The 13,399-nt window shown below is 51.5% G+C and overlaps 1 protein-coding gene and 1 non-coding gene across 3 annotated transcripts in view; one reads left to right on the top strand and one right to left on the bottom strand.

Moving 5' to 3' along the window:
- LOC144104238 (transmembrane protein 216-like) overlaps positions 1 to 13,399 on the bottom strand; it is a 71,923-nt gene that overhangs the window by 58,290 nt on the left and 234 nt on the right. Inside the window, exon 2 of one of the 2 annotated variants that reach the window (XM_077637121.1) lies at positions 13,293 to 13,398. In XM_077637121.1, coding sequence (XP_077493247.1) covers positions 13,293 to 13,392 — 100 coding nt within the window. In that variant the 5' untranslated portion in view covers positions 13,393 to 13,398. The remainder of the gene's footprint in view (positions 1 to 13,292; position 13,399) is intronic. The other variant, XM_077637120.1, reaches the window with a different exon arrangement.
- TRNAS-ACU (transfer RNA serine (anticodon ACU)) lies at positions 8,020 to 8,091 on the top strand. The gene has a single exon. It is a non-coding gene; the product is annotated as a tRNA-Ser (tRNA).

Raw genomic sequence — 13,399 nt, 5'->3', positions numbered from 1 at the left:
CCACTTTGCCTATGAAGAGCTGCTGTTTCTAGGCCACATCATTAGCAAGGAGAAAGTACGCCCAGACCCGCAGAAAACAGCGGCTATCGCACTGTTTCCAACGCCGGCCGATAAGAAATCTGTGCGCAGATTACCGACAATTTGTCAAAAACTTATGGCGCATCGCGTAGCCTCTGACTCAACTCACAAAGGCAGACGTGCCATTTAAATGGGAAGCGCCGGAAGCAGAAGCCTTCAAGGAACTTCGGCGTCGTTTACAGTCACCACCGATCCTCGAGCATTTTTATGAAAACTCCGATAGTGAAGTTCATGCCGACGCAAGCAGCGTGGGCCTAGGTGCCGTTCTCGTTCAAAAAAGCGACGGGCTGGAGAAGGTCATCGCATACCCTAGCCGTTCCCTTTCCAAGGCCAAGGCTAACTATTCGACAAATGAGAAGGAGTACCTTGCCATCATCTGGGCTATGTCGAAATTCCGCCCCTACCTGTACGGACGACCGTTCAAGGTGGTCAGCACCACGCACTGTGCTGGCTTGCCAGTTTGAATGACCCCTCCGGCGGCCTCGCTCGACGGAGCCTGCGCCTCCAGGAGTTTGACGTCACCGTCGTTTACAAGTCCGGACGCAAGCACTCTGACGCCGACTGCCTACCAGGAGCCCCTGTAGATGCACCACCGCCGGACGACGATGAGGACGCCTTCCTGGGACCTATTAGCTCCAGCTCTTTTGCACAGCAGCAACGCTCAGACCCCGACCTAAAACACTTCATCGCGTACTCAGCAGGTAAAGTTTCTTCACCCCCACGCCTCGTTCAAACGAGGATTGTCTTCGTTTTGTGTACAGAATGATGTCCTCATGAAGAACTTCGCAGCGAACAAAACAGCCTACCTCCTTGTTGTACCGGCAAGTCTCCACGAAGAAGTTCTACAATCTTTGCACGACGAGCCGACAGCTAGACATCTCGGGTTTTCTCGCACCCTCCGCCAAATTCAAGACAAGTATTACTGGCCCCGACTGTCTGCCGATGTCGCACACTATGTGAAAACCTGCCGAGATTGTCAGCGACGAAAGACCCCTCCCACCCGACCAGCAGGAATTCTGAAACCCCATTGAACCCCCCTCAAGGCCCTTTCAGCAGATCGGCATGGACTTGTTTGGCCCTTTCCCAAAGTCAACGTCTAGAAATAAGTGCATCATCATAGCGACCGACTAACTGAGCCGCTACGCAGAGGCAGAAACCCTACCGAACGGAACAGCAGCAAATGTCGCCAAATTCTTCGTAGAGTGCATTCTTCTGCGACACGGCGACCCCGATGCGCACATCAAGGACAGAGGAACAGCATTCACGGCGGAACTAACGCAAGCCATCCTGCGTTACAGCCAAACCAGCAACCGGAGGAGAACTGCGTACCATGCACAGACCAACGGGCTGACCTAACGGCTGAACAAAACCATCGCCGATATGCTCGCCATGTATGTCGATGCCGAAGACAAGACCTAGGACGTCACCCTGCCTTACGTCGTCTTCGCCTACAATACCGCAGTGGAGGAGACCCCCCAGATGACGCCTTTTAGGCTCGTCCATGGCAGGGAGGCCACGACCCCGCTAGACGCCGTGCTGCCCAACGTTACAGAAGAAGAGAACGTCGACGTCGCCGCCCACCTTCAAAGCGCGGAAGAAGCCCGCAGACTGGCTCGATTACGGATCAAAGACCAGCAGCGGACCAACGCCAGACGCTACAACCTAATAAGACGCAACGCGGAATACCAGGCAGGAGGTCTGGGTTTGGATGCCCATTTGCCGGCGCGGATTGAGTGAAAAGCTTTTGCGCCGCTATTTCGGCCCGTACAAAGTTCATCGTTGGCTAGCGAACTGGGCTAAGAAGTCGTCCCTGATGAAATGACTGCATCCCAGCGATGCCGCGTACGACCAGAAGTTCAAGTCCATGTCGTCCATCTAAAGCCATATTTGCGCTCTAAAGGACGCTGTTTTTCCACACTGTGTGCTTATTTTCGCACGATTCGTTTTATTTGTTGCTAGTCACCGTATTTGTGTTAATGCATCGGATCGATACCTCTTTGAGAGGGGAGTAATGCCGGGAATCTGCAGTGTTTGTTCACTCTTGAAAGCTGCCGGCACGCCGCTTTATCGCTTTGTCTGTGATGCAAAACGCGACCAGATCTATCTCGATTGATCGCATACAGGGCAGCCGATTCTACATGCTCCAGAATGCTCTATAGTAACTTTACACGCTTTATCTCGAAAGTTCGCTATCAGCTTTAAATTGAGCACGGCCTAAAGCGGCGGCGAGCACGCTTGTTGCCGCCACCTAGTGATTCAGTCCTTTGTGGGCGCAAGTCAGCCCAAATAAAGAGTTTTGTTTAGATGACACTTCACGGTCGTTTTACTCCCCGGGTTGCAGTCACCACTTTGTGACAAAATATGATTTGCAAAAATTTATATTTTTGCAGTCGTAGTCGTGTTTTAGGGCCAAGCCAAGTGTGCCTTGCTGTCTTCCCGGCATTCCCGCGGTGGATGAAGTGCTCTTTCATGGCTCTTTCAGAAACTCGCATAGACGGTGGCGCCAGCTTTCCCTGTAGGTAATATTTATAAACTCTATGCCGCACCGCTAGCCGCCATAAATAACGGAGTTTGCGTTTACGTCATGTCTAACATCACTTCGTCCTATGACGTCATAAGAGAGTCCTGAGTTTGAAACAGAGCAGCGGGAAAAACTTTTTCAACTTCGAATCCAAATCTCTTTGAAATAAATTCATCTTTTGCTCCAGGACAAGCGGCAACAAAGGCATGAAATACTGAACTATCGAGCCGCCGCGGTGGCTGAGTGGTTATGGCGCTGGGCTGCTGGCCCGAAAGAAGCGGGTTCGATCCCGGCCGCGGCGGTCGAATTTCGATGGAGGCGAAATTCTAGAGGCCCGTGTACTGTGCGATGTCAGTGCACGTTAAAGAACCCCAGGTGGTCGAAATTCCCGGAGCCCTTCACTACGGCGTCTCTCGTAGCCTGAGTCGCTTTGGGACGTTAAACCCCCATAAACCCTAAACCGAACTATAGGATTTTGCTAACAAAAAAAAATTGATGGAGCGCTCCTCACTATCACTTTAAAGGAGGCAACTGAATGTGCATATGTCATCGGTCCTTATCCCTGACGAAAGTTAGCATCCAACTTGACATCCTGACATCTCGGTGGACACCTCAACCGCGCCTTAGGGAAAACGTAGTCTCAGAAAGCATGCAATTGAAGGTGCATATGTCATTGGTTCGAACCCCTGTCGCAAATAGCCTTCAACTTAACTAAAACATTTAAGCTATCATCATTATTATCACCATCACCAGCTTGACTATGGCCACTGCAGGGCAAAGGCATTTCCCATGTCTCTCCAATTAACCCTGTCCATTGTCAGCTGCGTCCACCGTATTCCCGCACAAGCTTTCGTAGCGTAAGCTAGACTGGCCGAGGTTGAGCAGATTCGCGTGGCTCCTGGAGAGCCGTGCTGCGCATGCGCGAGGATCAGTGACGTAACACGGCGCAGAGCTGGCACGCCGGAGCCGCCGCGCGCGCCTCGCTGGTCTGCGCATTCCAGAGGAGTGAAGTCAGCCGCGGTGCACTGGCGCCGGAGCGTGGCCAGCTGTGCGCCTCCGTTGCGCAGTAGCCAAGTCTGACGCTACGCCCGAGCAGCTTGATAGCGCCTCTCATTTTGTGCGCATGCGCAGAGGTATCGGTGGGGGTATACATATAGCGGGCGTTTGTCAGTGTGGTATAGCCATGGAGAAGGAGGGCGAAATTGCTGTTCAGCGGCTCAGCGTAGCTCACGCTACGTATATCCTGGCATAGCCGAGCTAAGCCACTGCTAATTCTTTTAATCTTATCCGCCCACATAACTTTCTGCCGCCCCTTGCTACTCTTGCCTTCTCCTGGAATCCACTCCGTTACCCTTAAGGACCAGCGGTTATCTTGCCTTCACATCACATGACCTGTCCAAGCCCATTTCTTCCTCCTTATTTCGACTAGGATGTCATGAACCGGCGTTTGTTTTCTCACCCATCTGCCGGCTTCCGGTCTCTTAAAGGGACTATGCAACGAATAAAAAGTCACTTGTAAATGTTTTCAGTGCTTAGAAATGATGCTAAGAAGCATTCACATTAAGTATGAGTCTTCAGAACTGAGCCGGCAATTTATTATGAACTTCTATAAACCGTGTTTCTTTTTTTTTAATTCGCGGGCCGATTGGTGTGCTCGTAGTGACCGATTTTGGAACTAAAATAGTGAAACAAAGACGTCGCACTACCCATGACGTCGCCAGGCCACCACACGCTCTCATTCGCTGGAGCCAGGGCAGCCACGACGTCACGGGCACACTTCCGGTAGCCGTGAAAATCGTCTGCTCGTGCCGCCGCGCGACCCTCTCGGGCAAGCGCGAGCCAGGGCATTGCCTTCACGCATATGGTTTCAATTTTCCTCTGCCGCCTCCTTCTGTCGGGAGTTGCGGAGCCACTCGCACGGCTCTTCGTGGGCACGCATAGAGCTCGATGCCCATCGCGGCCGTAAAAGCGAGCAGTCGCACCTCGAGGTCCTGATTTATTACTGCTAATTACCGCAGATGACAAGCAAGAAACCCGACGCGCGCCGCAATCCAGGAACGCGAAGAGACCGGAGATATGCCGCCACGCCACCGACGCTGCTGCCGGGGGGTGGGGGGGGGGGTGAGGGGGGGGGGGGGCTAGGAGCGAAAACCGGAAGTTGCAAAAAGAACGTCAGCGGATGACGTGTTCATGGGCGGGGCCCAGCAGTCCCAGAGCTGTTGTCTTTATTTTTTTCTGGTGTTCCCCGTGTACGAGTTGAGGGGGAGAGGAGGAGCGTAATTTTTAATCGTCCATATCTTCGCTGTTATTGATGCTAGCTCAGAAATTCTTGCACTGGGGTGACGAGTGATCGAATGCCTATCTCTCGTCTGCTTTACGTAATCGCAATTAATTTATTGCATGGTCCCTTTAACGTTACACCGATCATTTTCCTTTCCATAGCTCGTTGCGTTGTCCTTAAGCTGAGCCCTTTTCGTTAGCCTGCACGTTTCTGCGCGATAGGTGAGTACCGGTGAAATAGAGCTGTTTTATACTTTTGTCTTGAGGGATATTGATAAACTGCTGTTCATGACCTGAGAGAACCTGTCAGCATTCCACCTCATTCTTATTCTTCTAGTTATTTCCCTCTCTTGATTGAGATAAAAGGTCACTACCTGCTCTCGGTAGTGGCATTCGATGTTTGAATTTTACTGCTGGCTTTATGGAGGACTATGTTAGCTACACAGTCGTTACAGATGTGGACCCGCTGTAGTGGCTCAGTGGTTATGGCGCTCGGCTGCTGACCCGAAAGACGTGGGCTCAATCCCGGCCGCGGCGGTTGAATTTCGATGGAGGAGAAATTCTAGAGGTCCGTGTACTGTGCGATGTCAGTGCGCGTTAAAGAACCCCAGGTGGTCGAAATTTCCGGAGCCCTTCACTCTGGCGTCCCGCATAGTCTGAGTCGCTTTGGAACATTAAACCCCCCTAAGCCATAAACCGTTACTGATGTCTTTCAGTTTTTTTCACATAAGACTCTTCTGCACCTTGAGGCAACAAGTGCGTGACCACATACGTATGTGCCCGCTCAGGTGCCTCGAGCAGGGTTTTGAATAAAGGACATGTTTCAATCGATCAAGCATTTCCCAAGGCATATCCGCCGTTCCAATGCGCAGAAAGCAATGAAGACCACGATGTTGTGTCGCACCCAACACCTCGCCAAGCACGTTCACTATACATGCGTGCGCTTGTCTGAGCGCGTACTCGGAGCTGGAATCTGCGGCCACTCTCGTGAAAGGCCTCGAAAACCATCGCAATATCAGCCGAGCGCACTAAATTAACAGCTGAAATATTTTGAGAATCAGAACTATGCGATCATAATATGAAGCGAACATTTGTGCTTGCGAGGTGGTGAGACGATCGAACTGCGATCGCGCACACGCATGTAGAACAAATAAATAAACAGCTGGCACTACCGCAAAAGGCGCCGTGTGCAGGGGACACAGACGATATGCACCGTGGTCGAAGCAAGCGCCTGCGTCGCGCTAGGCATCGAACAAAACATCGAAAGAACCGGTGTCCATCAAGTCCATAGAAAACGGCCACGCGCGCTTCCCGCTATACCATACCACCTCTACGTAGTCTGCTACTTTCTTAAAAGAAAAGGTAGTAAAAACGTAGTAAGTGCAGCAATTACTAACTCTGACTTGGTTTTACTGCTTTTTACAAACTATTTACTGCCTTCTTGAAGGTATAGCTAGTAAAAGCAGCCCTTGCTACCTTTTCACTATGGTGGCTAGTTATTATCTATTTAGTAACCGTTCCTTTAACCCTAAAATAAAGTCAAAGAATTTATAACTAACACGCTCTCTCGTGCGGATAAATTGGTTTTGTAATTAAACATTTCTGTAAGGGCGTGCGGTTAGGTAGACTAAGCTGTTTTTGCAATCTCAACTTCATAATTAACGCTGGTATCTTAGCTCAACGGGTAAGAGCCACTAGCCCGTAACTGAGAGTCAGATTTAAGGTGTATAAGACTGAGAACGATTTACTTGTTACGCTTTGTGCTTTTGTTGCATTGTGAACCTTTGCGTGCGCCCGGTAAGGTTGTCCGATGCCGTCACCTCCCATAATTTGGACATGTAATGCGCATTAAACCTATGTTCTTTACGGCCAGCGCGCTCTGACTGGTTACGTGAATTAGTCAAATTGGCTGTAGCTTTTTTTATCCTTCTAGTATGCACAACTTCAACAAGCCACGCCAGCACACCGTGGGAAGAACCTAGCAACATATGCGCAAAGTTTCTCAGTAAATACTACTATGCTACCTTTACTAACTGCGGGTTAGTAACTCTTTAACAGGTTGTCACATGTGCTACTACCCTGTTAGTAACATATGTGACAACCAGTTACTAACCCAAAGTTAGTATGTAGTACTACCATTAGCAACAAATCGTCTTGGCGAGTCTGGCTACCCGCTGGCAGACCGAAGCCGCCCGCCGAGCCAGAGAAAAACGGACGCGTTCTGAAAATTGGTCTTTGCGGCTGCCTTTACCCGCCGCGGTGCCTCAGTGGTTAGCGCGCTCGGCTACTGATCCGGAGTTCCCGTGTTCGAACCCGACCGCGGTGGATGCGTTTTTATGGAGGAAAAACGCTATAGGGCGCCCGTGCGCTGTGCGATGTCAGTGCACGTTAAAAATCCCCAGGTAGTCGAAATTATTCCGGAACCCTCCACTACGGCACCTCTCTCCTTCTTTCTTGTTTCACTCCCTCCTTTATCCCTTCCTTTACCGCGCGGTTCAGGCGTCCAACGATATATGAGACGGGTACTAGGCCATTTCTTTTCCCCCAAAACTAATTATTATTATTATAATTGTTATCATCATCATTGGGGAAACCACCGCGGTGGCTCAGTGGTTACAGTGCTCGGCTACTGATCCGGAGTACCCGGGTTCGAACCCGACCGCAGCGGCAGCGTTTCCATGGAGGCGAAACGCAAAAGGCGCCCGTGTGCTGTGCGATGTCAGTGCACGTTAAAGATCCCAGGTGGTCGAAATTATTCCGGAGCCCTCCACTACGGCACCTCTTTCTTCTCTTAGTCCCTGCTTTATCATTTCCCTTACAGCGCGGTTCAGGTGTCCGCCGATATGTGAGACAGATACTGCGCAATTTCCTTTCCTCAAAAAACAATTTTAATTTTTTGGCGCGTTTCGATGGAGGCGAAACGCAAAGGCGCCCGTGTGCTGTGCGATGTCAGTGCGCGTTAAAGATCCCAGGTGGTCGAAATTATTCCGGAGCCCACCACTACGGCACCTCTTCCTTTCTTATTTCTCTCCCTCCTTTCTCCCTTCCCTTACGCGCGGTTCAGGTCTCCGCCGATATGCGAGACAGATACTGCGCCACTTCCTTTGCCCAAAAACCAATTTTCAGATTTTTTTTTACCCGCCGCGGTGGCTCAGTGGTTAGAGCGCTCGACTACTGATCCGGAGTTCCCGGGTTCGAACCCGACCGCGGCAGCTGCGTTTTTATGGAGGAAGAACGCTAACGCGCCCGTGTGCTGTGCGATGTCAGTGCACATTAAAGATCCCCAGGTGGTCGAAATTATTCCGGAGTCCTCCACTACGGCACCTGTTCCTTTCTTCTTTCAGCCCCTCCTTTGTTCCTTCCCTTACGGCGCGGTTCAGGTGTCCAACGATATATGAGACAAATACTGTGCCATTTCGTTTCCCCAAAAACCAATTATTATTATTTTTTTTGGGGGGGGGGGGGGATGGGGGTGGTGGATAGATGGATGGGTGGGTGAATGGATGGACGGAAAAACTTTATTTCCGTCAAAACGCATGTGCGGACGATTGCCATCAACCCATGGCTGACGGCGACCTGACCTCGGTGGACCACTCCACAGCCCTGGTCTGGACGACCGGGTCTGAGCTGGCCAACACAGTCCCCCACTGCTCGAGAGAAGGGTCATGCATAACATCTGTCGGTGGCGGCGCTATATGTGGTCATAGGTTGCCAGTTCCTGACACCATTTGCATTCCGGCTGAACGTCACGTATGGGTTATAGAAAGATCTCGGTCTGCAATCTTCTCCAGATGCATTCTTGCGCCTTCACCAAATGCTTGTCCGGGGGCGGGTAAATTCTTCGCTCAAGTTTGTAATGTCGTGAAAGGACACCAGCCCATCTCTCGTGGACCTCCCCGGAACGTCCGGCTCACCTGCTCGGCTGACGAAACCTCGAGCATTCATGTGAGCCGCCTCGTTCCCAGGGTTCCCAGAGTGTGCCGGTACCCAGATAATTTCCACCTCCGCAGTCCCTCGGCCCGTGGCCCGATTAAGCAGTCGTGCCGCTGTGACAGATATTCTGCCCTTCGCCAAATTTCGGATGTCTGGTTTTGAGTCGCTGAAAATCAGGTCAGCTTTAGTATTAACTATCGCTGTCGCTGCCTCCTCTGCAGTTTCTGAGGAGCGGGTTTTGACTGATCCAGTGATGACCAAGCGTCCCCGCCCGTCCAACACCACAACTGCAAATGCGTCCTTGTCCTTATACTCGGCGACATCTACGTAGACTGTCCAATTGTACTTCCCGTACTTATTTAGCATGTAAACCTCTGGCTCTTGCCTTCCTGCGGTCCTCGTGATGTACCGGATGCACATTTTTGCCAAATGTTCTATTACAAACCCTTGTGCATTCCTCGCCTCACCTGAATTTTCATGTTGTCGGCTAGAGTATCAACTCCAATGCCGACCCTCTCCAATATGTCCCTTCCTGCTCTCGCTTTTGGAAAGTCTACAGAGTTGCATCACTAAGTGCGCATCCCGCAGTTCCCCCAGGGTGTTGTGCACCCCTAATGCCAGCAGCCTTTCGGTAGACGCATTGTTAGGCAGACCAAGGGCCGCCTTATACGCCTGCCTAATCACATATAGCCTCCACCTTGCCTTTATCCGCCGCGTCCATCTTCATATAAGGCGTCGCATACACTATTCTACTGAGCACAAACGCCTGTACCAGCTTACACAAGTCCTTTTGTAGCGATAGCTACATTGCGGTAGCATTTCGAGCCTTCAGCGTGGCTGGGGCACGTGACGGTGGCGGCACCGCCACCGCCACGTGGTGCGGAGCAGCTGCTGCTCCCGGCGGCGCGGCGCGCCGGCGAAACCGAGCTGCAACAGCTGTGATCATGCGCCCCGTCAAGTGGGACGAAGATGAAGAAGGAACGCCTAGGGAAACGGAGCGGCGAAAGATTGACTTTGGAATTCAACTAAATTATTCCGGAGCCCTCCACTACGGACCTAAATTATTCCGGAGCCCTCCACTACGGACCTATTTGTTCCTCTCTTCTTTCACTCCCTCCTTTATCCCTTCCCTTACGGCGCGGTTCAGGTGTCCAAAGATATATGAGACAGATACTGCGCCATTTCCTTTCCCCAAAAACCAATTATTAATTCAACTGAGCAAGTTTTACTCGGCCAGCTGTATCGCGTCACTCCAGGTTTAACCAGAGCTAAACCACCGCCAATTTTTCCTTGACCCCTCGCTTACGACTGGCGATTCTCCTGATTAGCCTCACGGTAGCATTGACCGTATTTTTAAGCCTTTCCAAGGCCTCCCTGATCTTGCTGTTAGTCGGCAGATAGAGACCCGTGATCCTTATCGTTTGGGCCTCGGCGACCGGTGCTACCCCAAATTTCACCTCTAGCGTGGGTGGCGGCACATAGTCCCTCGCTTGTATCCCTCTTGGTTTATACCTAAGCACAAAAATCTCATACTTTGACTGAGAGCACCAGAGTCCAGCTTTCCCTGCTAGCTCCTCCACAATATCCACTGCCTGTTGTAGAGTTTCCTCCAATTGTGCGTCGCTGCCCGTGGTTACCCATAGAGTAATGTCATCTTCATAAAATGTATGTTTAAGTCCCGATATCCTCTCCAGCCTCGGCGGTATCTCGATCAAGGCGAGATTAAACAGGAACGGCGATAAAACCGACCCTTGCGGTGTCCCCCTGCCCCCAACGGGAAGGGATGCGATATAACTTCTCCGACTACAATCTCCGCAGTCCTACCCTCCAGAAATATCTGATGCACCGGAAGGTTCTACCCACCGGTCCTATGTCCAATAGGTTCCTTAATATTGCCTCGCGGGTAACATTGTCATTTAGAAGTGCGGAAAGCTGAGCAAGTTGGTTACTGTTATCCATGGTAAAACAGCGCGGAAAAAACACAAGGGCGGAACAAACACGACGACACGACGACATGTGTCGTCGTGTTTATTCCGTCCTCGTGTTTTTTCCGCGCTGTTTTACCATGGATAACATTGTCAAAGGCCTTAATGAGGTCGACCCCAAAGATAGCCTTGGTGCCTGTGCCACACCGAGGATCAACCACGTCCCTTTTGAGCTGTATCATGACGTCCTGCATTAATAAATTAGCCCTGAAGCCAATCATCGTTTCAGGTATGAACTCCTTGTCCTCCACATAACCCTGAAGCCTATTGAGGACCACATGCTCCATCAGTTTGGCCAAGCAGGACGTCAGCGAGATGACACGCAGATGCTCAATACAGGCCTTCTCCCCTGGTTGAGGAATAAATGTAATCCTATAGCATGCTTCCATTCTGCCAGGATCTCCCCGGCCGCCCAATACTTCATCTAGTCCGTGAGCGCCCCCACAGACGTGAGATCCAGGTTCCTCAGCAGTTCACTTGTAACCCCATCTGGACCCGCTGCCGAGGTAGTACGAAGCTGCCCCATTGCAAACTCCACCTCCGCCGCCATAAAGTCCGCATCTAATTCGAGGTTTTCCTCTCCCGAGTAATCCGGCAAGCAACAGCCTGCCTCGCCGTTTATGTAACGACTTCGGAGTTGGTGTATGAACTCCCTAATCGTACCTTGACACCGATGCACTCGCCTAGCCATTTGTCCCTTCTGCGCGATTTGGTTGCCGCCGGATCTAAGAGGTGCCCCAATAAATGTCATGTTTATTTGCACCCGAATTGCCCATTCTTCCGGTCACAAATCTGCCCCCATTGTTTGCACTGCAAGTCCAGCGTTTAGGTTTCAATTTCTCGTTCTAGCTTGGCCACCTTCCTACGGAGGACCCCATTATGCCTGTTTCCTCCACCTCCTAAGGAGACTCGCATGGGCTTCCCACATGTGTAACAGTCTAGAGTCCGCCGCAAAGCCCTTCTCCTCCGTCGGAACCTCTTCTGTGGTGCCCTTGAGCGCCACAACCCACACTCCCAAGTCCTCGATTTCCCCGTTCACTGTCTTTCCTGACTTCCCGAAATATGTCCCAATCCGTCACTCTAGTTCCTTTCACGTTGTCTTTGTGCTTATAGCAGCACTAAATACCGCGGAAAGGATATAGTTATCATTGCCCATTCTAGCTTAAAAATGCTCTATTTTCGGTGAGTGAAATCTCTTAGCTGTAGTCGCGTGACTACACTGGTCAGGTCCCATGACCACGCGTGTGATGCGGCAGAGCCCAGTCTCGGCTGCTAACCTGTCGTTACACCTACGACAAAGCGGCTAACTTGATGGTTCCATGGCCGAGGGGCTGCCTGCTTTGCGACCCGACTTGTCTGCGGGACCCACGCCTGCCGCCAGAGGAAAAGGATCCAACCAATCCAATCCAACTTGAATTTCTTCCCAGTGTCCGTTTAAACTGCAATCCCCAACTAGGAATCTATACGAACCATAGACCCTATATAACCAGCCGGATGGCACGTTGAATGTTTTTTGCCCACACAAGTATCGAAAACGCAGTGTAGTCATCCTGACAGCCCTCTTGCTCTCGCTAGTCCGTCACCAATTCATCGAACCGGGTACCTGCGGACATGAACGAGTCAGGCACTCCAACGGTCCCATATCTCTACCAAGGACCTCCTGTGCAAATTCGCTTAAGTGTTTGTTCACGGAGAGGGTGATAGCTTTGAACGAAAGTGTTAAACATATGCGACCGACGATGCCCCACCACAAACAGTCGGTCTCCTAACCGCTGTTCATTGTCGAAGACCACCATCTTCACAGTACATGCTCGACGGAGGCGAAACGCAAAAGGCGCCCGTGTGTTGTGCGACGTCAGTGCACGCAAGGATAATAACTGGTTTTCTGGGGAAAGGAAATGGCGCAGTATCTGTCTCATATGTCCTTGGACACCTGAACCGCGCCGTAAGGGAAGGTATAAAGGGGGGAGTGAAAGAAGAAAGGTGCCGTACGTGGTGGAGGGCTCCGGAATAAGTTCGACCACCAGGGGATCTTTAGCGTGCACTGACATCGGACAGCACACGGGCGCCTTAGCGTTTTGCTCGCTATAAAAACGCAGCCGCCGCGGTCGGGTTCGAACCCGGGAACTCCGGATCAGTAGCCGAGTGCCCTAACTGGGCCACCGCGGCGGGGCACGCAAGGATCCTCAGGTTATAATTCCAGGTGGCTGAGCTCCAGTGCGGCACCTAGCTCTCTCTCACTTCCACCTTCCCCCTTCCCTCACGGGCGGTTGAGATGTCCACCGAGAAGTGAGACAGTTACTGCTCTCTTCATTTCCACAAAAACCAGTATTTTTCAGGTCTCCAAAAGTTTCCTCTCGTAAAACAGTTTAAACATTGGACGGTCTGTGCTCCCTCTTTCCGTATACACTGGTCTGGTCCCATGACCACGCGTGTGATGCGGCAGAGCCCAATCTCGGCTGCTAACCTGTCGTTACTACGACAAAGCGGCTAACTTGATGGTTCCATGGCCGAGGGGCTGCCTGCTTTGCAACGCGACTTGTCTGCGGGACCCACGCCTGCCTCCAGAGGAAAAGGATACCAGTTGATCGCCATTCGGAGC

Source organism: Amblyomma americanum, chromosome 9 (genome assembly GCF_052857255.1).
Source record: "Amblyomma americanum isolate KBUSLIRL-KWMA chromosome 9, ASM5285725v1, whole genome shotgun sequence".
NCBI classification, from domain to species: Eukaryota; Metazoa; Arthropoda; class Arachnida; order Ixodida; family Ixodidae; genus Amblyomma; species Amblyomma americanum.
Note: the sequence above shows the minus strand (reverse complement) of the source record. Positions and strands in the feature narration are given on the sequence as shown.